Source organism: Pseudopipra pipra, chromosome 4 (assembly GCF_036250125.1).
Source record: "Pseudopipra pipra isolate bDixPip1 chromosome 4, bDixPip1.hap1, whole genome shotgun sequence".
Taxonomy (NCBI): domain Eukaryota; kingdom Metazoa; phylum Chordata; class Aves; order Passeriformes; family Pipridae; genus Pseudopipra; species Pseudopipra pipra.
The window spans coordinates 52507603-52534498 of NC_087552.1; the positions used below are offsets into that span (position 1 = coordinate 52507603).

The following is a 26896-nucleotide window of genomic DNA, read 5'->3' on the forward strand; positions in this document are numbered from 1 at the left end:
CGCGGCGGGGCGGGGAGGGCGCGGGCTGGCGGCGGCCGAGGGTTTGCGCGGACATCCCCGCCCGACCCCCCGTCCCCCGGGCGCGGCGCGGGCCAGCAGTGGCGGCAGAGCCCCCGGTGGGGGCTGCGGGGCAACTTCAGCCTGTTGAAGTGCAGAAACGTCCCCGCCGCCGGCGCTTCGCCGGGTCCCCGGGAAGGTAAACATCAGGAGACCCGAAGCCGCTCCGCTCGGGACTAGGCAGCTCTCGTTTTTTCCGAAGCAGAGAAACGTCCTAACAGCTGTTCTGATTTGGGTTGTTCTGGTTGTTGGGGTTATTAGTGCAAGGTGGCACTCTTCTGTCGATTCTTGTGGGGTTTTGTTGCTTTTTTTAAGGGTCTCAGTCTGATACTTTGAGCCAAAGGGGTTTAGTTTTCACTCTTGAAAGAAGCTGGAAGGGACATGCTAAGACCAGGGTATGTACTTCCAGGCTGCTCCCCGCTTTTCAAACAGAGTGCAGCTGAAGTGGGAGAAATGGAACAATGTCCTGTGAAAGATAATCTCGGGAAAAGGACAGTGTCACACTGCCATTAATTAAAGATAGAATTCCTGCCAGGAACTCTTCATATGTGTGCTCCAAGATGTGATTCCTAGGGAATCAGTGGGGAAGGGGTATACTGGCCTTGGAGGTGACAAGATATGGTCATTCCTCTGCTGCTGTCACCGTGCTGGGTTCCCCAGCTGTCCTGCCCTGCAGCTCAGCAGCTGCCTTCCATGGCAGTTCTGAGGCCTTAGCTAACCACTGCTTCTGCTGAATGCGGTGCACGATCTGCATCAAAAACTTGTTTCCTGGCGAACACTTGTTTTTCTGGTCAGGTGTCTTCAGGATTGCCTTTTAGATTGAAGGCTGTTTGTGTGATAATACTGACTGAACATCCATGTTCAGTCACGAAGAAAAGTGTTGAAAACCATCTCTGCTTTTTAGAGGTGAGGACATCTGACTCTTTTGGTCTTAATAGCGTATTATGTTAATGTTGTTAGTGTGCCTATTGGGGAAGGTCTGTATCTCTAGTGAGTATTAGTGGGTTATGTATTAGAAGCCTTTACATGCCTGGCTATTTGAGTGCCACCCACCTTTAGTCATTGCTGTTCCTTTCCAGAAGCAGACATCGGCTCAAAAAATCAGAAGTGGGGGATATCAATTTTACTTTCTTATTTCTTCTATATACAGTGAGAGAGAATAAATCCTTGATAGATCCATCCAATTCCTGTGACCTAATGAAATGAAAGAAATTAATCTTTGGTTTTAAATAGCGACTGTGTTGTTGACAGCAAAGTTTGAAATGGTAGAAACAGTTGGCAGAATAAAAGTGGCTGTAATGTTAGCATTACTGACATTAGTCAGTTCAGTTCTGAGCACTGTTACTTCCCCTGCCACTGAGGTGGGCGATTCCAGTGTCTTTGGTTCTTTTTGCTGTTCATAAAAGACAAGATTTACAATATTTGCCTAACTCTTGAGTGATAGAGTTCTGTATTTTAAGTGATTTAAGTTCCTTTTGTATAAGGAGCTAAATAAGTGTAAAGTCATACTGGATGTGTTACTGGTAATTCTGCAGTGTATTGTTGCATGTGCTTCTCTAGCAGGCGGGGAATCATTTCTGACCCACCCAGGTCTGTAAGTCAGGGGGTCTGCTTTAGAACTGAGTAGCAATTCTGTAGCTCTGGGTGGATCTTTTTTTAGCCTAGCTGGATATTATTTTGCTGACTGTAGAAATAAATATAATGGAAAAGGTTCTATGAAATTCCTTATATTGTGCACATTGTGATGATTTTGCAACACCTTACACAAATCGCAATCAAGTCCATTAAATTCCAAACTGCATGGCCCAGTTACATGGGCAACATTCTGCAGTCCATGTTCTTTTGTTCTAAGGGGAAAATAAGAATAATAAAATAATTGTTAAAGAAGTAGTCTACATAAAAATTATTTCAAAATGTATTATGTTTTTAATAATTTTTAAGTATTGTACTGCTTTCAAAAGGTTGGTATTTGGGTTTGGAGAAAGTTTCTAACTGACTTCTGTTTTGTTTATTAACTTCTCATTTCCTACTTTCATACATTTTGACTTCAGAATCAGTGGTGTGTGAATGTTATTTGCATAAGAGATGTGTAATAAAACTATGTTTGTGTTTCAGAATTTTCCCTCATAGGTATTTTAGCTTCTTGACGTACATTCCTAAAGACCAAGTTCTGTCTCTGCTGAAGTTTGTCATACCAGAATTTGACCTAGCAACCTCACGAGTCTTCACAGGGCCAGTACAGTGGAAGTAGCAAGATCCTCTCTTCTCATAAATGCATGTGAATGGAGAAGGTTACAGTGCCCTGACCATACCAAGATTCAGATTCTTACTCCGTATGTTTTGAGTGTTTATCAGATTACTCATTGCAACAAATACAAAAATGTTTTGGCAGATGCATTTATACATAGAAAAATTGATGTCATCTGCCTATATTCTGCTTGGGAAGAAACTCTGAGAGCCTGTGAGCCTCCTTTGCATACACGCTATTACACACTCTACATATAATTTCATATATGCTATTGATACACTTAACACTTGATGTAAACAAGCTTTCTGTTTTAACTTCTTAGGTTAGAGATTCAATTCATCAATACATACAAATCCATCTAGTTGTTAATGAGGCACCTGATTCTGCAAAATGCTAGTATGTCTTGGAAAATCCAAGTGCTCTCAAGCCCTCTGTAAGTACAGTGGAAGCTAAGAAAACTTTCTATGGCTGTATCACATAGCTGAATCTTGCAGTCCTTGTTCAGGTAAAAAGAAAAAGGAATTATTTTCCCAGAAGAGCTCCTTCAGCTTGTATGCCTTGATTCATCAATAGCTATCTTCCCCAGTTCCCAAGGAGCCTCATTTGAAGAAAAACTTCTTAGCTCCTAATTATGAAGGAATACAGTCAGGGATATGAGAAGGATCAGTGTGTGTTAGCTGTGCTAATCTTACTTCTGCTGACAAAACATGCTTTTGCTATCAGTACAGTGGAGAAATGTGGTCCTATCTGCCTCTTTCCATCCCATCACCTGTTCCACAGTATTTGCTGAGGCTGGGGCAAGAAAGAGGTCCCTTAGTGAAGATTGATATGGCTTTTCATGAAAGATTTGAAGACGCTTGACATGATTGAGTGGTTGTACATTTGCATGGTTATTAATTGAACTGATATGCTTCAGAAGCTTTAGTCAAAGTGTCTAACTGGTATTTTTACAGATAATGGAACAAATTAGTCCCATTTGGGTGGGAACAGATAGAATTACACTTGATAAAAGTTTTCCTTATTAAGATTAGTTCTGGTTCTACTGCAGCTTTGTATGCATTAAAAACATGCCTTTCTGGAGCTAAATATAGTTTCATTTGTACTTTATAAGGCTGCTAGACAAATGTCTGATCCAAAGGACTGAGCTCTCCTAGGAAAGACAGGATATTTATCAGAAAATAAACCAAATGTAGCACCAACCATTTACGTGACATAAGCACCTGCAATGCTCTATTTGTTGAATCTTTGTCAAATACAGACCTCTAGTATTAGAGTTTTGGTCTTTTCTGTTCATATATTCACATATGAACGTTCATATATTTTCTGTTAGTTAATCATAAAATCTTTATTTTTAGCAAGGCAATGTTTTTGGGGAACTTGTTAAATAGTTTGTCTATTTTGATACATATAAAAGTTATTTAGGGAAAAAAAACCATCTGTCTGAATGAAATTACATGAAGATATGAAGGAAAGTTGTGAGTTAGCTCTTCAAACAGTTGAACTAAATCAAGCGTGAAAGAAAGCTTCCCGGTGTGAGTGGCCTTAGCTTAACAAGAACTCCTGTGCAAATGTTGTTAGGGGTTCCTCATCCTCATATCTAGGTGACATTGATCAGATGGCACCTGTGATTAAGCACACCTATTTGAAAATACTAGGTAAGCCTTTTATTAGATTGCTCTGTGAAATGTAGAAATAATCTTAGACATAGACTTTTTTGAGCCATGGAGATTGTCGGATGCTTCATCTTCAAGATAGTACCTAGAGCAAAAGCGTGTAAAGATGAAAAATACCTTATTTTCTGTGGTAAAACTGTAGAGCTGAAAGTGAGATGTGTGTGGCAAACAAATCGTGATCTTGTGAAACAGTACTATAGATTTTCCTTGTGCAAATTAGTGTAATGGATTTGAAAATCCGTTGCTAGTAGGTGCAGGGGAGAGTCGTATAATTTGCATAGCACTTTCCTTTTGAGAATCTAAACTAGTCTGTGAGTCTGCTAAATTAGATGGATGTTATTCTCTGGTAAAAACTGGGTCGTCTTTTAGCTAAACATATGTAAATAACCAAGTCCAGAAATCCTGTTAATTGCTACAGATTCCCTCTGGTATAAGTACTGATTAAAAATATTCTAATTGATAAGCTTCAAATTGTTTACTGCAGGTATGTAGAAAAACTGATTCAACTTCCACTGAACTTGATGACAGGCACCCGCTAGCTTCAGATAAAATTTGATCTGGCCTAAAGGGGTTAGGAGTGGGGCTGCCAGGGAATAGAGCTGCTTTCATCTGAAAATTGAAAATCCTGCTATCTTTCTCAGCATGCTGCTACCCTGCTAAATCTGTTTGCTCAGTGGCAAGTTATTAGAAACATATGTCATCCCTGGAGAAAGAAATAATGAAAATATTCCAAAGAATTTCAGTATAATTTTGTGTTTGTATGTGATTGAAGTAACATTAAGGAATAGTGTATTTTTGCAGTTTTAAGGATTTAGTAAGGTATTTAATAGTGTAAACAATTGTACTCTTACTAAACTAGTAACAAAAAACTTCATAGCTCATGGTTTAGGGCTGCACTTGCTAGCTCAATATGGTGGAAAAGTGGAAAAGGTTTCATTTTTATTTGTTTTGAAACTGTACATTTTTTGTAAAGGATTGAATAAGAGTTTGGGGTTTTTTTAATGTTTAGTTTTGCAAAGAGATGAAATGTCTAAAAATTCCTGAATGATTGACCCTCAAAAAAAAATAGTTCAAAATAAGGAGTTATTGCAGGCCACCTGAACTGCAGTAGCTCTCTGGGTGCTCAGCATTAGCTCAGGGCAGCTCTGAAGTGTCTCAGCATAACCTTTTTCTCTTACAGGCTGAGCAAAGTCATGTTGACTCACAGTTCCCATGGGCTAAGGGCATGTGTGGGGACTGTTGTCACAGCTCAGCTGCGCTGGGGTGCAGTGGATTTGTTATTGGTAATTTGCTCATGGGTTTGAATCCCAAGCCTCGCTGGGTGACCCTTAAAGTTGGTTCCTCTTTGGGCTCTCAGGTTGCTTTTATGCATTTGAACATATCTTGATTCATAAATCTTGGAACAAGAGCAGAACTGTTCTATAGATGGCTTATAAAGCTTGTTACAGAAGCATACTTTTCTTTATACTTAGTCTTTTAAATTAAATTATTAGTTTTGTATTATGAAGCCCAAGAGTTAAGTGCAAAACATTTCTAGGGTGGGATAACCTACAGCAAAGTTGGGTTCTCTGTTCTACTCCCATGGTGAGACTGGCATGAGATGCAAACCTCTTCTGTTTTCCATCTGCAAGGAGTACTCTTTATTCTAGTTTCCCTGCAAAAGTAAGTCTGCTCCCTGGAAGGCCTACTCCTCTTCCATGTGTAGCCATTTGTTCAGAATCAGGCCTGCCAAAGCACTGCAACAAAAGCCTTTGGCTCTGGTTGGCGTGGCACGGCGTGGGCGTGCTCTCGGGACTGGTGCAGAGGTGCTCTCAGCAGGGATTTCAGACTCAGAGTGTGTTGCTTCCAGCAGCAGTGCATCGCTCATACAGCTGCACGGGTGCTGAATTTAGGAGATGGGCAATTGTTTGGGAATGGGAAGAGTAATGCCAACAAGCAGTGCAGCAGTCTGTAACCAAAAGCAGGAGAGTAAGCAAATTTGCCTAGGAGTTGGCTTTTCTACTTACTACTCAAGTGGAAGATCCCATGAAGGTCAGTGAGAGTTCTTGCCTTACTGATGACTGCAGGAGAGGGCTCCCAGTTTGCTCTGTACACTGGTTGAAATACAACATTTTAGTAATTTTACAGAGGACAGCTCACCCTTTTGCATTAACCTATGTGAAATAAAATTATTAAATAGCCATTAGTCACTCAGCACAATAGGAATAACTTTGTTGTCCTAGACCATTGTCACGGTCTCCTACACTAGAAATAAATGTTAAAATGAAGCTGAAGCATTTATTTAGCAGAAAAAGGGTATTATTTTTGGACAATGTTCTGTGTCATTGACATCTTCTCTTAATTAGCTTTCATATTCTGAGAGTTTTCTTCCAGAAAAATGTCATCATTTTAACAAAAGGATGACCAAAGCTGACAGCTGGAGTTTGATAATAACATTCTTTATGAAATATCAGTAAATGAATTCTAAAATAGTTGGACTGCTTTTTTGGTCCATGACTGGATGTGCATAATTAGCTCCTTTCTAAGTGTTTTGCCCAGAAGAAATGTTAAGCCACCTGCATGGGAATAAATAAATAGCTTTTTTTAATCTTGATGAGTCTTATTAGCTCCCTTGGGGAATTCAGTTTTGGTCACTGATACTGGCCTTATTGCCTTTGGAGCCTGAAACCTCTCTTTATCCTCACATACTGGGGTCATGGGCATAGTGGGCCATGAAAGGGAAGGTGGGAAACAGCACTGGAACAGTGAGGGGTTTTAATGTGTGGGTTCTCATCCTCTGAGAGTTGTACTTGTCACTGACAGGATTTAACTAAGCTGAAAGAAGCTTCTGCATCATCTTCTGCATTTCCCTGATATACCATTCTGTGTTGAACAGATGCACCTCAGCATACCTGTAACTTTGGTTAGCCCAGGCCAAAAATAGTAAGTTTCCTGCCAGGTTCTCATTAGATCCTGCCACTCTTTAAAGTGTGTGAACTTTTTCATGCACTTGACTACAAGAAGGGTTGTGATGCTTGGCTGTGAAAGGGCTTTGACCATAATTATAAGTTTTCATGCTGTGGTTCCTTCTTCACTGCTCTAGGTGCTAGTGCTGTTGGCAGAGTCACCAGAAGAGTTTCCTTACCCACTCTGAGCAACTCCAAATGACCACTTAAGGGTGAAAATGTCCAGCAGTGCTCACAATGTTGTGGTGGTCACACAGTAGTAGAGTTGTACTGTGGGGACAAGGGTTGTACCAGTGCTCCAGCAGTCTTGTGAGACCACCAGAAAAAAAATATCAGGAAGATCCTTAGCACTTCTCAGTTCTTAGTCTGTCCCTACTCAAAAGCATGTCACAGTAGTATCCTTCAGTGGTTGGCTCGGCATTTCTTAGTTTCTTTGGCTTTCCTCCTATTTTTAAGGAGTTGTTTTGTGTTATATTAGGATTTGTAAGAACCACCAGATGGATGACATTGGAAAATTAATTTGTCGTTTACTTACCAAGTGATTTGTCAGATGATAGAAAAGTTACCCACTAGTGTGCCTTGAGCAGGATGTAAGCAGTTCTCTTGTGGAGCTCCTATTGGTGTCTCAAGCTCCTATTTGACTGGTATCAACTTGATGTCTGTTGAAATCAATAAGAGCACCACCAGTTGCAGCTGTCCCTGTGCATGGTTAAGCACTGACTTTTCCACGAGGAAAGGAACTGGCTTAGCTTAATCTGCATTGAAAAGTTCATCTTAGATCTTGTTAATTATCCTGAGAAAAGTTGTAGTGCAAAAATACACTTGCCAACTCATTAGGCTACAGCTGGAAGTCCAGGGAGACATGCTGATGCTTTCAAATACAAAATCAGGAGAGTGGAGATGATTGCTTTATACCCTGAAAATGTTGCTAATGTCTAGGAACCCACTTTGGTATCGGCCATCAAAATCATTGCAGCTCTTTTCCCTAGAAAAGCTAAATGAATGATCTGAGCTGGGACAAATAGCTGAAGAAAGCTGTAATTGGAGCCACACTTTACTGTGGCAGCGCTCCTCCTGGCAGGACCATTTATAGCCTGCTGTTTTGCTTTTGCTGCCCAGTCAGCCAGTTGGGGGTTTTTTGTCCTGAAAACTCAATTTTATGTCCAGGAGGAGGCCTGGTAGAAAAAGATTATCAGTAGTCCTCTAGAGATCTGTGGCCATGCAGATCCTGGATCCTGGTGCACTGAAGCCAATGGAAGTGCTAGTATTTGTTCCAGTAAAAGTAGGATGCAGGTGTAAGCGTGAAAGAGATGATGGGAGAGCCTCTCTCGCATTGTTAATAAAAGGGATTAAAAATTAACATTGTAAAAAAGCCAAGTATAATGTTGCAGTGTTTCAGACTAAAGGCAATATTTACTTGAACAATCTAAATTACAGTAATAGAGGAGAACAGATCCTTGGAATGTTTTAATTAGTATCAGTTTGTATACAAGATTCTTCTTTTTTACAAAAGCTATTTTTAGCCTTGTTTGAACAGAGGAAGTTGCTTTGTAAAGGAAGTTTTCTTAGAAAATTTCAAGCTTATTTTCGCTAGTTTTATAACGTGGATAATTAAAAACCGTTGGACAAAAATACAGACTACCTCTACTGGTTACTTATGTCTTGGGGCCCTTGGCTTCTGGCTTAATTTTGATTAAGTGTGGTATCTATGTCTTTAATGTGGATTCTGTTGCCTTAAAATCATGCATCTGTTGAGTTCAGACAAAATACCATTTATTTAAAGTACTGCTTATTTTTCTTTTTATTTTTCTCTATATTCCTGTATTTCCTTTTGTGATGTTTCTTTCCTATTCAAATACTAATGCTTTTGTTTTCTTTCACCACTCTGTAGTTTTATCCTGTGTTTAGTTATTCCCTACCTTTTCTTTTTTAACGGCTCTGTTACCATTTCTGTGTTGTTCCTCTTTTATATTGCTCTGGTGATAGGAACTGTGCTGCATTTCTGGTAGTAGTAACTGAAAAAACTAGAAATTTCACTGTTTTTGAATATTTTGGCTCCTCTTGGTTGGTTGGTCACTAGTAAACAATATTTCCCTGCTGCAGATACCTTTATCTATTATTTTACTGTACACCTAATTGATGTTGAATTGGACTTTGTATGACTAGAGTTCAGTGAGCCCAGTTACTAGAAGAGGCAGGATTAGAAACAGATTTTGGAGTAACCACTTGTACCCAGAAGCATTTTGAATTGCCCAGTCAGCAGAGGTGCCAGTTGCCCCTGGAGTGCTGGTGGTATCCAGGGGGACAGAGGGGCCAAGGAGGAGAAGAGAGTCCTATAAAAGCAGTGATCAGGAGCTTTATGAAGAGCTCATCTTAGTCTCTTGTTTTAACTGAAGCAAATTTTCACCCCCTGGGTCAATGGGTACTATAGTCACACAGTCCTACAGCCTGGTAGTTTCTTTGGGACAAGACCTGATCTGCAGGATTGCAAGGCTGTTATGTTGTGCTATATAAGGCCAATGTACAGGTTGTTTTAGATTCTAGAAGAGAATACTTGGAGGTCATTTGGAGATGGGTAAGATTATACAGAAGAACCAAACTTGGAGCATGCTGTGAGTAGAATAATTACAAAAAGGGTCAGGTACTGCAAGAAAATATAGATGCTAAGATGGCTTAGATGCAGGTAAAAAGGCAAGAGAACAAATTCTTTTTAAGGAAACCTGGATCCTTTAGTAGATGATGGAAGAGTATAGGAGAGAGGGTTTCTGCCTCTGACAGTAAAATAAAATAGAACATTATGTCTTTTGGGCAGTGAGTCGTTTATTACTTTTGTGTATGACTTTTATTCTTTTAGCCCTTTATAATTTTTCAGAATGCCTGCAGAGGCATAAGAAGTAATTTGCTTTCTTTATATATTTTTATTTTAAATTTTACACATATTTTCACTTGTTCTGACACACTTCTCCCAAACTGAATTCAGAAGTAAAATTAACTTGATAGCTTCTTAGAGGTATTTGCCAATTGTGCTCTGAGTTATTGCAGTTGGCTTAAAAACAGCAATGAGGAATTGAATAGGGTTTTGTTTCTCTTTAAAGTAGTGGCAATATTCTGTTACTTGCCTGCTCTACTGTGAGGTATTTTGCTCCCAAGGATTTCTTACCTTCAGTCTTCAAGAAAATAGTAACACAGCAAAAGTAGTTCTTAGCAGAGGAAATCTTCAGCCATTGTATTTATTGTGTGATGATAGTCTACATTTTAAAAGTGTCTGGATCCAGGAAAGAAAAGGGTTAATGAGCTTAATGCTTTGATGCTTAAGATGCCCAGTTTAGTCCATGACAAATCTGTAGTAACTCTGATTTATGTATCATATAGAGTGAGCATTTCTTTGAATACCAGAATGATAAATACTTTTACAGTCTTTTATAGCAAGGAGTAGAGATCACCAATATGTAGACTCTGATGATCTTGCTAATCAGCATCCATCATCTTCAAGTTACACTGGAGAGCATCAAGCATATGGAAGATTGGCAAAAATTCTTGTTTGCCTTCGTGATGGAAAGGAATTTGGTTTTGTAATTATTAGAGTGGAGTGAGGCGGAGTATAATTTCTGTCTCCCAGAGCTCACCAGCTGCCTGCTATTTACTCAGGAGCATATTGGGAAATAATGTATAGTCGTTGCAATAATTTAAAATACAGAACAGTCACCAGGTACAAAAAAAACCCAACCAGAGTGTAGCCATAAAGATTCTGTTTCTGATAGTAGGGTGTATAATATATAACACACCTTTAGGGCTGTGAGCAGGGAAGGTAATAAAAGAAGAAACAATTTACTCAGTTACTAGAACTGAGAATGCTGGTTTTTAAATCATGACAGACTAGAAATATTTCCAATATGGCTTCATTGCCTACAATTTCAAGTCAAAAGGTGGGCTTTTATTTCTGTCTTAAATCATCAGAGACCATCCTCCACTTTGCTCCTGAATTACTGTAATTCTAACTCCAACCACAGTATTTTAATTTCAGTAGTACTGTTTATGATTGTCTCTCTAGGCCTCTTTAGACTGGAAAGGTCATATTGACTCTTTGATGGTACATCACATTTGTCCATGTTTACTAGTTCTCTCCTTTATTATGCTCTCTATCAGTTTGCTTAGTCTAGAGACCATAATATATACCTTCTCAGCTACCAGAGTTACCTCAGTTACCAGAGAAAGCTTTAGTATATTTACCAACTGTGACTTCCAGCTGTTTGTAAACCCTGTGCTAGCAGTAATATGGCCAAATCATATGGTAATTTTAAATAGAATAAAAGTAACTCTCAGCCAGAGGGCTTGCAGGTATTTGATATCCTAATCTTACCAATTGCTGTGGTCTTAGCAGTTACTCTATAAATTCGAAGGAAAACAAGGTGACAATAAACAGAGAAACATATGGAAAAAAACAAGTAAAAGACAACTACAAGCATTTTCTTTCTTTATCCAGGTCATGAGGAAAAGAACAGAGCACATCTTCCCATTTCTGTGATAGATTGTATGTAGAACAACTGTATTTGCAAAAGGTGGAGAGCTCGTGTGACTCACAGCAAAGAGGTCAGAGCTGGGCAGAACAAGTTAGCTGCTGACGTGAGATCAGACAATTGCAAGTACTGGGAGGCAGGCAGGAAGCACATTGCAATTCTGGAACAGGATTTTGATACAAACAGACTGCCTAAGAGCACACAGTGGAGCCAAGAAATCCTGCTTCATAATGTATAAAAATACTGGTCTCTTATTCTTAGACAGAGTCACAAAACATTAATAAGCTTTAAGATCTGTTTGTAGAGCTTAGTTGATATTTAGTACTTTATGCATTGAAAGTGTGTTACGAATAATACAGTTAAGCCAAGAATGGCTTACACATGAGAGTGTAATTTTACAAGTCAAAGTTATATAGTATTAGAGTGTTTCTCTCTTCTTTATAACTGGTCAGTCACGTGTAAAATCTCCATTTCCTCCAGTTCCATGAAAAAAATAATTGCATAATGGGGAATTAGCTACCTGGATTTTAAGCATAATAAAATAACCCAATTTTAGCATCTTTATCAGGGAAAAACCTAGTGCTGTTCCCAAATTACATGGTCAATCTTCGGTCCTTTGCCAATGTAAGAGTTTGTTATAGGCTTGGAGGACGGAAAGATAAAGGGTTACTCCACCTGTGTGAAGGTGGGATAGCCTGTGAGATCTTTTGTTGAATGGTTGGATTTTCCTTGGCGATACGTGTCCTGCTTTAATTAGCTCATTAAGGTAACTGGTCATGTACAACCCAGTACCTTGGGGTAAGTTCCTTCTAGCACACCTCTGCTTAAATTTATGATATTATATGACAGATTAATTTTTCCTATTTATTGTCTAATCTTTTTCAGTTGTAGACTCTGTAAAGAACGTTAGCCTGGTTTCATTGGTTATGACTCTTATCCGATGTTTGGTTTTCTTGTAGTCTTCTGTAATATAAGTATTCGTCTGTTAGTTGCTGTCACATTGCACATGATGTGTTACTGACCCCTAAATTCTTTCAAGTTACAATTAAATATTGTTTCTCAACCTCACTTGTTCAAATACTATCTCTTGGATGTCAGCATTATATCCAGAGAAACCATTTTGCACTGTTCAGCAATCAGTGCTTTTATCTGTTCCTTGCGCTAAGCTGGTTTTAGAAAGGCTATTCTACGTGGCATGGTGTATCATCCAGGGAGCTTGTGTAGTTAAAGCTTTTTTTCTATTGCTGTCATGTGGTTCTAGTGGTTCTGAGATAATTTCATGAAAGTTAGTGTAGTAGCTTTATAATTAACTCTCAAAAAGAGTCATTAGATCGTCTGCTGTGATCTCCCCTATACTGGAGAACATACCTGAACTTGGGTACTCCTGTACTCAATAACCTGTATTTTACTGAAGCACATCTGAATACATTGAGTGATGAGAAATCCATTTCTCCTTGGGCAGTTTGTTGCACTGATCAGTTACTGTAATGGTAAAAATGTATGCCTTGCTTCTCTTTTGAATCTGGTTGGTTACAGCTTCCAGTTATTGATTCTTGATCACCTCTTCACTGAAGAACTTCTCAATATGCAGGCCTGTTTTTCTGTTCAAGGCTACTTGTACGCTATATAGTCAAGTAATTTCTCATTTTCTCACTACATTGCCAGATTTTGCTTTCTTAGCATCTGGGCAAAAAGTGTTCCCTCCATCCCTTCAATTTTATTTTTCCTTTTTCAGTTTTGTTTTTAAAAAATGGAGACCCTAGCCAGTTAAGGGCACTGATGTTCAAACTCCATAATGAAGATACAGATATGTCTTACCTTCTTTTACTGTCTGACTCTCTCCACCATGGCAGAGGGTTATTCAGAAGAGTGGTAGGCAATGGCAGGGGAAGGACTTCTGAAATGCATTTGCTTTTTTCTCTCTCTTTCTTCCCCCAAGAGGGAAGAACTATTATGGTGACACATTCTGTTGAATGAAGATATCTTACAGACATCTTTCTTCTAGTGACATTAAAATGCTTATGTGTGATCAAGGCTGTAATTTTTGTAGGCAATGACTGCAGAGCACATCCGTTGATTCAGCACACCCTTATCAAATGGCTGGTACCTTCATAAACTACTTGTTTTTGGAAGTTGAGAGGTTGTATCTGCTCTGTGTTGCTGCATTTGTTAAGCTTGCCAATTATGTCACAGTAGGGCCCCAGTTCATGCAACAGTAGCAACTGATGCCAAGTTAACAGAAATATTTTGAAAGTATGGTTTTGTATAACTGTAATATACTCCAAGAGTCCTTATTTGAGACGAATCAATCCCTGATTTGACCACAAGGGTAGAAATGCCTTGTAGTCTACTACACATTTTGGTCCTCAATTAAGTCAACGAGAAGTTATTGGTATATAGTAAAGATACATTTGTACATGCTTGACATTTCTGGTGTGAGTGGTTTCAGCAGGTGGATAACCTAGAATTGATTTCCCACCATGTCCATTACAGCTTCTTTGACCATTCAGTATTGCTAAGCGATTGATCTAGTTTTTTGATCTAAAATTAGTGCGTGTAGCTCCGTTTTTAACATGTTTCCAAGTACATTCACTTTTGCACCACTGCTGCTTGCCTTCATTATACAAGGACGATTGTTTCCTTGTTTCCTTTACCAAAGAACTTAGTGGGTTTTAAATTATTTTCCTGTATGTTGATCTAGACAGAGAATGCCAGCAGTACTTAAGAGTACAAGTTCCCTTGGCCTTTCAAATTGTATATATACACTTAAGAGTCCCACTATGCAGATGAGAGACAAAAATTTAATCGTTGTGTTTGTTTGTTTGGATGTATTTCATTGTGGTATGTGGGAAAACCCAGGGGAGACACACAAAGTCTTGCAAAATATTTATTTGGCTCTCTAAGGAAGTCTGTGTGAGACAGTACTTTCAGCAACATCAAAATGTAACTGCACATACCAGACTTCTTCATTCAGACTGCCAAAGGAATAATAGGATTACCCTGCTTTGTTTTGCTTTTTCATCCTGGCATTACATGAACTGAAACTTGATGTGTGAGTCTCTGGAAAATAAGGTCAGTTGAAAAAGAGTTCATTGTCGTTTTATTCTTCTTAGGTGTTCACAGACAAGTTCAAGTTTATCCAGAGAACCATGGCAGAAGGTGGATTTGATCCCTGTGAATGCATTTGCTCACATGAACATGCAATGAGAAGACTGATTAATCTGGTAAGGATAACATGAGGATATTTGGAAGGGTGGTTATTCAGACATTACTTCAGCTTTTGCAGATTTGCAGTTACTGATGCTTTTGATTATGCTTATTCAGTAGCATGTACAGTTAGAATCTGTGTATCCAACTCTCTGATGAGCTTTTGAATAGTCCATACAAATGATAGCTTTCTGTTTATTTCCCAGAGCTTCATTTTGACAGCATTGACAGTGTTTCTATTTAAATGTTTCTTTATATACCTTTTTGAATTTGCATAAAACCAAAGAACTACCCTGCAACCTCTTTGATGTCGAGGTGATGCCACACATTTGAGATTCCATATACTCATATGGCAAGATAAAAATGTCTAAATTTTTAAAACTACCCTTTAAAAAATTCTGAAATTGAAAATGCAATGAGTTTTGAGTTTGGTTTCTTGCTATGTCATTGATATGGTTGAGCAACTTCAAGCAAGTTACTTTAAATTGCTCTGTGACCTGTAAAATAGCAGTGTTTCTTTGTTTCTGTATTGAATTTAGTTCAGTGTCTATTGAAGAATAAGATACAAAGTGGGGTTTTTTCCTAAGTAAAAGTATATATTTTTTAAGATAAGACTAAGAGTTATGAACTGTGAGCATTTAGGTGAACTTGATTACAACTAATTTGGTTAAACTGTTTTTTGAGATGACATCAGCTTCATTTGATGTACTTCTACTTGTCGATATTCATAAATTTGTTTTTATTATATTTTCTTTCTTGAGGCCTAAATTAATATAATTTTAAGTACATAAAGTACTCAAGGCAATATGTGTGAAGAGCATCCTCTTTAGAATCAGGCCCTTCTTCAAGAGGTTTCTTGTCAGGAAAATGTGGCATTCACTAGCCTATGATAAGAGTAGAGCTAATATGTAAATCTCCAAAGAATATATGTCTAGGAATACGGAATCATAGAATCAGAATATCCTGAGTTGGAAGGGATCCACAGGGATCATTAATTCCAGCTCCTGGCTATGCACAGGACAACCCCAAAAATCACACCATGTGCCTGAGAGCATTGTCCAAATGCTTCTTGAACTCTGTCAGGCTTGATGCTGTGACCACATCCCTGGGGAGCCTGTTCCAGTGCCTGACCACCCTCTGGGTGAAAAACCTTTTCCTGATATCTGGCCTAATTCCCCTGACACAGCTTCATGCTGTTCCCTCGGGTCCTATCATTGGTCACCAGAGAGAAAAGCTTGGTGCCCACCCCTCTGCTTCCCTTCACGATGAAGTTGTAGACTGCAATGAGGTCTCCCCTCAGTCTCCTCTTCTCCAGGCTGAACAAGCCAAGTGACTTCAGCTGCTCCTTGTATGGCTTCGCCTCAATTTGTATGCTTGCCCTTAAAATGAAACCACTTCCACATGCTTTCATCCACAAAAGAAGAAACTTTTTAAACAGCACTTTGCAAGTGGTGTATATATATATAACTCGTTCTTGCAGATGTGTGGGTTGCACTCGTATAGTCCTGGTTCATGCTGAATGTTAGATCTTGAGTGTCCACACTTTATTAGCCTCGGAGTGCACTGTTACACTATCTCATCTGGAATGCCAGAGGAAGAGCCTAAAGCCAGGCACATGCTGTACCTTTTGTACTGTTGGGGAGCTTGACTGACCACATTTTCCAGAATTACTCTGCTCAGAGTAAGCAGAGTTCACCACCCATGTCCATAATGTAGCACTGCAGGGCTTGTATCATCATGTTCTCACATTGCACCCCTGGGCCTATGCACAGAGAATGCTGTCTCCAAGACACACAGGCCACACTGGGAGCCAAAATACTCCAGGCCAGGCTCTCTCAGTGGGAGGGCTCCATCAGTGGCTGCAGCTACTGGGCTACTCGGTGCAGTGTAAGGTGGGTGCACATGGATCATTTGGGGACACATTAGTTCCTGTGTTGCAAATGGGCAGTCATCAAGGGCAGTCTAATGATCTTCCTGGGTAGTTGCAGAAATGGAGTTTATTGCTCAGTGCCCATCTTCCAAAAGGATCAGTTAGCACTTGAAACTGTGAGGAGTAAAGGGAAATGCCAGATTTCATCTATCCTAAAAAGCAAAGCAGGTGCTCCTAAATATTTATAAGACCAAATCACTAGCTAGGGGAGTTCAGCAGAATTTAGAATGGAAAAGTCTCAGAAGTCTCAGTCAGCAGCCAGACTATCCTCAAGTAACCTGTCACATGATTTTAGCAGATTTGCTAAACCATTATTATTGCATCTGTAACTTTTATGCTTCAGTAAGAGTTTTCAAGCTGTTGTTTTGTCACTCAATCTTACACAACATAATAGGAATTTTACTATTTGTGTTAAAAAGAACACTTGGACATTGGTTCTCAAAGTTGCTGAACCCCACAAGTCTCAATGGAGACTGGGTGCCCACTACCTCTTTTGTTGGATCTCAAAACCTTTACTCCAAAATCGTTGTGATAAAGAAAGCTAGACAATCTGTTGCTGTTCAGTCTGTGGGGGTGAAAAAGATATCCAAACATGCTGTGTGCCCAGAATGGTTCCCTATACTACTTAGTGATTGATTTTTTTTTTTACCCTATATTGGTATAAACCACATCAGAGCACATTTGAATTGTGTTACAGCTGGGAGTACTTGTCATGCTTTTGGAGCAAATTGTATAACAAGGTATTTTCAATTATCTCCAGACTGAGCATTGTAAATCCAGAAGTTCAGAGATGAGATCAAATTTAACAGAATAATAATGTATTTATAGGAGATGCCCAAGTGTGAAAATATACTTTTAAGATCCTTCAATCCGGTAATGACACTGTGCAAAACCCCTATGATTGATGTAGGTTTTTTAACTTGCATTTGGGTTAAAGTAAGCTAATTTTTACAGACTAATTTGTTTGTACCTATCTAGAACAACACTGATAAGAATTAAGGCTTCTGCTAATGAAGAAGGAAGGCATGATGTATTCAGTCATGGCTATTATGTGTAGAGTTAAAAATACATATTCAAATACACAGGATTTCTGTTAGAGTTAACTGTATGGGAGATTTGAATGACTCTGCTATTCCAAGATCAGCAGGAGGTCAAAAAGTCTGCCTCTGGAACCTGAAGTTCTCTTTTAGTTTCCAACATGATACTTTTAACTTCTAATTTAATTGGTCTATTTACTTTGAAACTTGTAGAAAATGTTATTTGGCATTCAAAGTACAGCTTGTGGTTGAATATAGTTTAAATATAGTTTAAATCTCTACTTGAAATGCAGACTTCAGTTCATCTTGTAGTACAATTAATGCTTATACAGTGAAAAAAGAGAAGTTATTATCATTTAAACACTACTTCCTCTCTGCTGTTAGCGACACCACAGAAAATTACCAAGAGAAAGCTGCTTGTTTTTAAAAAGTCCAACTCTTGCTAAGTTATGTGGCTTGATTATTTATCTGTCCTTCATTTTGCTTGACTAATCAGGGCTTTGTTTTGTTGGCTTTTTATCTTCTTAATTCATAATACCATGAAGATTTTATAGAGATATACAGTTCATGAACTGTATATCTTTAGTGCTCATAATATTTTTAAAATATATTTTGCTGCTTATTAGGTTAACTGGGAGATATTGTTAATACACACAGTTCTTAGAATATACATGCTTAAGTGGCATTGAATTATTTTTTGCTGAATTATTTTTTGCTGAATGTTCTGTCATTTTCCTCAAGTGGATTTTTCAGGGTTCTTCTTGCTGTCAAAATATGAACATTTCACACATGTAAATTTCTGTAGTATGGTCGCTGTAAATAATAAGCAGATGTTATGATCTCTAAATATTCCTACAAAACACTAGAAATCTAAAGTTTCTGGCTGTGACTTCATAAATATCATTTCTAGTATGTAATACCCACGACACCATCTGTTACGATTTGCTGGTGCTGTGTAACAATTTGACTATTGTATGTTGAGTTCTCTGTTTACTCTGTGGATATAGCAGATAATTGGAACTTCCATAAGAGGAAATAAGCATAGAAGAAAAATACCACAAGACTTTAAATCCTCTGCAGATACACAAGAGTTGTCAAAAGACAATGACAGGTCTGTTAGCTTGCATGATTTTATCTGCTGTTTGGTCTCTTCCATCTGCAAAACTTATTTGGACAAGAAGACAAGAAGAGCCAAGTTCAGGAATGAAGAACAACAAACGACATCAAGTAATTTTGTTGGGAAGAATCTGTCAGACAAGGGGACAGTTGTTTTCAAGTCACAGTGAAGAACATTCTGTGGTATCCAGAGGAAATTGTTCCTGTCTTAGTTTTGGCAGACGACAGCAGATCTCTATATGAGAGTGATGTTACATTTAAACCTTTTTATTTTCCCTTTTTTCACTTATTTTATAATATAGAAATCTGATTCCACTATGTTACTCCTCTGGACATGGATGCTCTCTGAGTAAGCATGGCTGATCCATGACTGATCATAGCCCAAGGGTCAGTTCAAGTCTGAAAACTAAACTTGAAAACACAGTTTGTGTGGTGGTGGGGATAATCATAGAGTATGTTCCATGAAGCCTGAAACCTGCATATGACTGCCTAGAGTGGCCAGAAATGTCAAAGCAAGCCAGTAACACACATGACTTTGTGTCATAGAAACATCCTTTTTCTTTCCCTTTCTGGTGCAATATTATTTGCTTTACAGAAATTGTGGCTACAGAATTCTCTCATACTAGTTTTTATGAAAATGAGCAATATATTCTTTAACCTGTTACATTTCTAATTCCATAATACAAAAGGACCTATTTTGTTGAACTGCCAGCAATTCTACTTACAAACCACTGTAGGAATTATAACTTTTTGTTTTGTTCTTCTGTAGCTAATTGCAAGGTAATGGGCCATGTCCAGTTATGTTGCTATATCAGAAGGCTTGAATGTCTCAAAAAAATCTTAAGGGATGCAAAGGGATGTGTCACTAGATTTTTACAGCAGAAATTGCAAATTCTTGAACTGTTTCAACACAATTGGTTCAAAAACTCTTTTGTGAACCAAGTTTCCACATAATTCTCTTGACCAGGTCATTTTAGAGTCTTATTATGAACTGGCATAGTCTGAAATAGTATCCAGCTTAACCACAAGTCTCAGCTGAGGGACACTTCATGTAAACAGCACAGAATAAACACAAATGACTAAAATAGTGTTGTGTGCTACAAATGGTTGAAAAGCTCTTAAGATGTTAGCACAGCTAAGCCCAACTTAAATAGTCCCTGAGGCAACCAGCAAAAGTGAGTTACTCTTCTGATGTGGCCGTCTACTGAAAGCATAGCAGAACTATACCAAATACATTTGTGGTAATTTAAAGTGACCTTTAAATATGAGGGTTACGCTGGAGACTTCTTACACATGTTCCATGGCACTTCCATTCTCTTTCTTTTTTTTAATGGCAGGTGTAACTGATTCTACTCTATAGTCCTTCTTAGCAAACCATCCCAAGTGCAGAAAACTGCATTTTGCTCTCACTTGCCTCTTTCGTCCTTGGTGTTGAAGCTGGCTCAAAAAGGACCTTTCCCAACAGCTGAACCTTAGGTGGTTCATTAGGACAATGTGTCAGTTTGAAGAGGCTGGAATGTTTGCTAAAGAGGATGGGTTATGAGACAGACCAAATTCCTCTCTCTCACCAATTGTAAATTCAAAATTAAGGGGCTTTAATCGAGAAAGTGTGGAAAAACCAGAAGAAATAACAACCCTTTATTAAAAGATATATGTATGTTGGCAAGAACAGTAACAGAACACAAAAAACTAGACAATAGTCCCGTACCCAGAAGTTCCCTTCAAACAAAAGAAAAAGTCTGAACACTTCTCTGTCCTTTAGCGCAGTTCTAATCACGGCCGGCAGGGGGCGCTGTTGGATCACTGGAGGTGCAGGGCCTGCAGTTCTCTGTGTTGGCCTGCAGGGGGCGCTGTTGGGCTCTGGCGGTCAGCACGCGGGGAGGGGTCTGGGGGGGGTCTGGGGTCGTGGGAGAAGCCGAAAAGAGAATGGGGACCCCTTCCCCCAATGGAAAGAGGAGGAAAGGAAAACAGTTCACCCCCACAAAACTCACTGTTGTCCTCAGATGACAGTGTCCCAAGACTCCTCCTTTCTTCTCCCGGTGAGCACAAAAACTCTCCGATGAGAACACAGCAGGTCCAGGCCAGAGACAAAGACAGCCTGCCCCCAGAGTCGAGGCCAGCAGTCAGGGCTGACCAGGGCGGGAAGCCAGAAAGCCCAGCCTCCAGGCCTTCTTTCCAAAAGCACGCACGCAAGGCCCCGTCTCTGTCCCAGAGCGAGAACTCCGCAGTCTGACCTCTCCCTTCTGAGGAAAGCCAGCACCCCCCCTCCCCCAAAACTCCTCCCCTCTCCCCCAGCCTCTGGTGGGCCATCCGTTAGGAATGCAGCTTTGCCGGGCTAGATCTTTTGTAATGCTAATTGCCTCCCTCCTCCCTTTCTGTTCAAACTCTGTCTTTCCTACAGTGGGGGCAGGGGAAAGAAAAATTCTCCCCCTCAGATTTCTAACCTATAACAGACAAGAAGTATCATTCTTTGGAGATATGGGGTAAAAGACTTGATGCACCTCCTAAGGCACTGGGCCAAAAGAGTGAAACACAGCCTTAAAGGGGCAGAGGGTGAGACTGTTCTTGAGTGTTCTTGCTCCACTGACTTCCATTTTCCTGCCTTTCACTGGGTGCTAAAAGTACTGGTGTTGCACAGGCTAAGATCCCAAAACTGTATTACAGAATTCATGTACTACTAATGCATGTAATAACCTAGAAACTAGTTCTAGATCAAACAGTGTGCATGGAGACTATTCTCTAGGCAGGCAAGTGGATGTTAAAAAACCCCAAACAAGCAAAAAAACGCAAAACCAAAAAAAAGCCATGAACAATGTTGTCCACTCAAGTCTATGTCTCATGAAGAGGATATTTTCCTGTAAGGGCTTAGGTATCAGGTCTTAACTGAAAGTTGAAGGTGTCATTCTTTACAGTTCCCATCCTTGAGCTTTGTAGTATGCTGAAAATTTCTGCTTCTTAACAAATACATATTTTTTTAAAAAATCTCAGTCACATCCCATGACCATCTCAAAGCATGCATAGTGTATTGCAAGCAGTGTAGAAAATCATGCATTGAAAATTCTGTCAGCTCGATATTTCAGAAGTAATTAATAGCTATAACCTGTACTGTGAATGGCTGAACTCTGATGATCAGAGAAGTATTATGGCCATCCCTTTTAAGGAAAAAGGCAAAAAATTATGTTTTTTCTCTCAGGCCACATGTGGATGTAATCAACACTTAGAGCATACTGTACTTATCTGTTGGAACTGCTAGTTCAAAGCCTTTTCATCAAAGCTGTCTATGTGGAAGAACCTTTTTCTTTTGCTAATGTGCATAATTTTGCAGAAGATACTCAACTGTTTGGTCAAAAAGCCTACATGTATTCTGGTCTTGCATCTTACATATAAATTTCCTGGTGTCCTGTTGGGAGATGATATGTCTGTTGTTTGTGCATGTTTTCAGATGCCTCTGTGGTAATACTGTGTAATATTCTATCTCATCTATTTGTTGTCTAGTACTTCATGTAGTCAGAGATGCTGTGAAGCTCCTTGTAATGATCCTGATCATCACACTGTTTTATCTCCTTTTGCCCTATTCTCCCTGTTCTGCTAATTCATTCTGCTTTGCGTTCACTAAAAGGAGAATGTCAATGATATCACAGGTCCCCAAGGTCAGCAAAATTTTGAAATTAAGTACTAATAACAATTGTGCAATTGTAGGAAGGTGAGGGAAATTTGGAAAAGGAGGATCTATATGACACCAAGGTAAAACAGCAATCCCTGGACAAAGAAAATGAAGGGAGAATGTGTTCTTGTTGAAATTAGGGCTCCAGTTTGCAGTAGTCCCTGTGACATGTTTATTTGATGCATTGTCCTCCATAAAATGCCATATTTTTCACTGTGAAAGCTAATGTTCTCCTGTCATAACTGGCTGATGATTCTGGGTCTTAAGAGTTGGTTTGTGAACTAGGAATGTTATTCTGAAATGTAGCAGCCATCCTTCTCACTCATTTGCGATGGGAGAGAAAATTACTTGCCATCTCATAGGACCAGACTCTGTACTTTTATTGCAGGCTGTTATTCTGTCCTTGTATGAACATCATTTTATTTTAATTCTGCATATACACATAGAAAATGAAGGAGTGGGGAAGACAGTGTTCACTTTTTCCTTGTTTGTTCCACTAAGAGAAGCTAATGTAGTTTAAGAGACAATTAAATTCCATCAGTGTACCATTCTTTTCCTCTTATTTTTCTCTTATTTCTCTTTGCCAGCTTGTAGCAGAATAATGTGTGTAGGTGTCATTTTTTGCATCTTTAAATCTGAACTCTACAGATAATGCTACATTTCAGTTTGCACCCTGGCTTGTATTCAGGACTGTCATAGCCTACTGTAGCAATTTATTTATCATGTTGTTTACTAAATCATTTATATACTTTGGACAGAGCAGAAGTGGCTGCCAGCAAAGCTTAAATAATAATTTCATTACCCAGAAGCATGAGAACACAATCAGGAATATGCCACAGTGTTGTCATCTTTTGGCATCATTGGAGAGCAAAAACAGAGCTTACAACTGGTTTAAATGGCAAAAAAGTATTTTCACAAGGGATGATATTTTGCCCTTGTTATCATATAAAATTTTCTATCAACAGTCTTTATGATTCCATTTTTAAATTCACTTTTATTCGTGGAATAAAAGACCCTATTGAGTTAGTTATTTGTCCTTGCTTTTCTACTTATCTGTCCTTTTCATTTTTGCTCTCTTATCTTTGTACCTATTTTATCTGTTTCTTTCACATATCTCTCTGGGCTTTCTTCTATCACAATTTATTGTACGGAGGTCTTTTCCTGATGCATCTCATGAACTTACTAATTTTTCATTCATGTCTTTTCTGTGGACTTATTTCTTCTTTGAGCTGCCTCAAAAGTTATTATAAAAGGTAATTATTAATTATCCATACATAAATAATTTACTTTCATTTGCCATTCATGCTAGACTCTATTGATTATTGCACTTTGTTCCTGCCACTAGTCCTGTTCTTCTCGTTTTGTTACCTCTTTAGTGTACCATTTCTGGAGTTCAAAAGTGCTTTTGGACAGGGATTATGCCACTATTTCTTCTGAAAAATGACAAACTGGTGATCATTGATATATTCCTGATATTTTTTGTGCTCTGTCTTTTTTTTTTTTTTAAACTCTTAAATAATACACTTAACTCTTATAAAGAAAAAGTGTTCACACTGGATAAGAGCTCTGAATCTTTCTTCAGGCAGTATGCTATTGATGTTAATTTAAAAAAAAATTGTCTGAGCAGAGACTCCAGGACCAGTCCCAGAAATTGTAGGACTGTTGAACTCTGGGTTGCAAACTTTGAAAACTCATCTGAAGAGTTTCAGCGAACTCCTCTGAAGAGGAAGCAGAGTTACTGTGAAGGTAGACAGAAATCTGAATTTCCTTCTCCACAGTAGCTATCTGTGATGAATGGTAAATGCAAAGTAGTTTTACTTCTTTCATGGGAAGACTGAAATGGTCGCAGTGGCTGAGGTCACTGCGCTGGAAAAACAAGTTCTCTGTTTAGCTAGATGAGGCTGTTTTCACTTGGATTTCAGTGGTTTTGTGGAGCAGCTAACACGGGGTAAAACTTCACACCCTGTTTTCACCACACAGACATGTTTGTGTGCCCATAGTAGGTTTGCATGTGAAAAAAAGCCAAAATAACCAAACCAGAAACTTCACTCAATATGGTGACATCACAAAGAAGTTTCCAGAAGCCGATAGCAGTATCCCTTTACTGCAACCGTTCACATTTTGTTCACAGCTGGGGATTGTAAAAACTGTGCAGATTCTTATCATAACATGGCATCTGTTAAGAGTTGCAGCAGGACACATTTCAGGTGTTTGATGGGTAGATGCTGTTGATCCACAAGATGGCATGTTAAAACTGTGCTTGATGTCTCAAAAGAGCAGGATCTAAACACTGTTGTGTTAGTGTGAACTGGGGTTAAAAGCTGTGTGTTTTGGAAAAGGAATAGAAAGGAAGAGCTATTTCAAATTGGAACTAGGAGCCATTTGAAAAGTGCTGTCTATTTTTGCAATGCAAAATTTGAGTGTCACGGGGAGAAAGTGAGGAAGAGCCCTTTTCTCTCTTACCACTAGAATTAAGTTGGTGGTTTTTTTTCTTGGTATTGTATTGGGTTTACATTCATGATATGTCAGTAAGTGGACACTGATTTGCTGCCTCTTTCAGAAAATTATGAAGGGCTTCATAGAAACAAAATACTCATTTTGACTAAGAGTTCTTGTTGTTTGGGGATTATTAATTTAAATTACTTCAGCTTAGGTTATTCAAGATTTTAAATGTACTTGGAGGAAAGAAAACTCACAGTTGTATTTTAAATAATGTATGTTTATAATTAATATTTTTACTTGTGTGCAAGTTTTTACTGTAATAAATTGAAAATTTTTCATTCTTGTTAGCTTTCTTTTAGCTTTCATGCTGTTTACAATTCATGTTTACTTCATTTTGGACAATAAAAGATAAGTTAGTTTATTGTTTGGCTCGCATGTACTAAGCCTTTTAATATGTTTGAATGACAAACTGCACAGAGAATGTTAAAATTCAGATACAATCCTCTTCTTTTACATGGAAGAAAATAGTGTAAATATTTATTTTTGTAACATATTGCACTCTCTTCTGCTTTTGTTGAGTATGCTCTGATGTTTCACTCACCTGATTTCTGTGTTCTTCTTAAGGGTCTGTTTTAGAATGTACAGAAATATATGAAAAGGCTGTTGCTGACTTTAGCAGACGTCAGATCAAGCAGTCAACTGTTAATTTTCCACTAAATTCACACTTTTGACAGCACAAGGATCTCTGAAATAGGAATAAAATCAAAATCATCACTGATAATATTATCTTTATGTAAGAGTTAACATATTAAAAAAATTACTTCTCTATTCAAAATTTTCTCATCAGCTCTGTAGTGTTTCCAATCTGAAAAACATTGAGTGTATTTGTATAGTCTTTTTGAGGGTTTTGTTGAGAACAGGTACAGTCTGGTTCAGCTTTTTACCATTATTCCACAAACTTTCGTCCAAACTCCCCTTCTACATCAGAATAGAAAAATCTGAATACAAAGGACTATTTTTTTCCAGTCTCTGATAGTTGCTCTTTTTCAATTACCTGACTATTGAAATGTCTGAAATGTTGCACATACAATTTTTTCCCAACAGTTGCTATGTTCCTTAAGGGTGTAGTTATGAAGAGAGAGCTAATTGGTGGAAGGAACATTCTTCTCTCAGCGAAAGGCATTACCTTTCCCAGCCATTCAACTTATGTAAGCATTTCATACACATGCCAGAATCGTTTCTTATCTTTTGACTAAATGAGTGACCACAAGAGATCAGATTTGTATTGGGTTACAGAGTTAGGAACTCGTTGACCCGAGTGAATTGAGAAAAACCTGTTTTTGCTGCTGCTCGTTTTCCATCATCTGCCCTGTTTCATCCCAAGAGGACAATACGCAGCCTCTCACTGAGCTGTTAAAAACAGATTTGGTACATGGCTCCCTGGCTTACAGAGCCATCCTACAACTTTAAAAAAGTTGTATTTTGACGGAGTGTAACACTTAGAATGTGAGAGAACTGATTTTGGGGCTAGAACAACCCAAGGCAGTGTTGCATATCTATGCCATCCTGGGAACAGAGATAATGAGATACTTTATGCTTATGCAATGTTTCTGATCATATACCTATTGCACTTTTTAATTCTGATCATCATTCCATGGTGAATACCTGTAAACTGTGTTCTAAATAGGGATTATAAATTAAGCCCTCCCTCCCCCTGAATTAAACCCTTATACAAACAGAAGATAATTATGTTGATCTCCCTAAAACATGGGTATAGCAATATCCAGTTTCCCCAGTTCACAAATCTTTCAGTGTAAAATATTCCAAATTGGTACTACTGCTAATGTAAAACCTCCCCTTTGAAAATTACTTCCAAAGTTTTAAAATAAAATGAGCTTTTACTTTTACATAAGAAGGGCAGGAAATATGCATAGTTTGATAGATTTTTTTTTTCTTTAATAAGGCAAGTATTTTGTTTGAATTTCCCCTGCTGTTGTTTTTAACTACAGAAAAAGCTGAAAGGTTAAATCCAACCTTTCAGTTCCTCCCTGAGGGACTTC

The 26896-nt window shown here is 38.6% G+C and overlaps 1 protein-coding gene across 5 annotated transcripts in view; it reads left to right on the top strand.

Annotated features, from left to right (window-relative positions):
• The window catches only part of SMIM14 (small integral membrane protein 14), a 40352-nt gene that overhangs the window by 1225 nt on the left and 12231 nt on the right, over positions 1–26896 (top strand). For 2 of the 5 annotated variants that reach the window (XR_010430193.1, XM_064652999.1), the window contains exons 2-3: positions 853–963; positions 14554–14664. Coding sequence is in view for 3 of the 5 variants with exons in the window: in XM_064652999.1 (XP_064509069.1) it covers positions 14590–14664 (75 nt within the window). In the remaining 2 variants the exon portion in view is untranslated. Of the gene's footprint in view, positions 1–55; positions 197–852; positions 964–14553; positions 14665–26896 lie in introns of those variants that run through there. The other 3 variants (XR_010430192.1, XM_064652998.1, XM_064653000.1) reach the window with 2 other exon arrangements.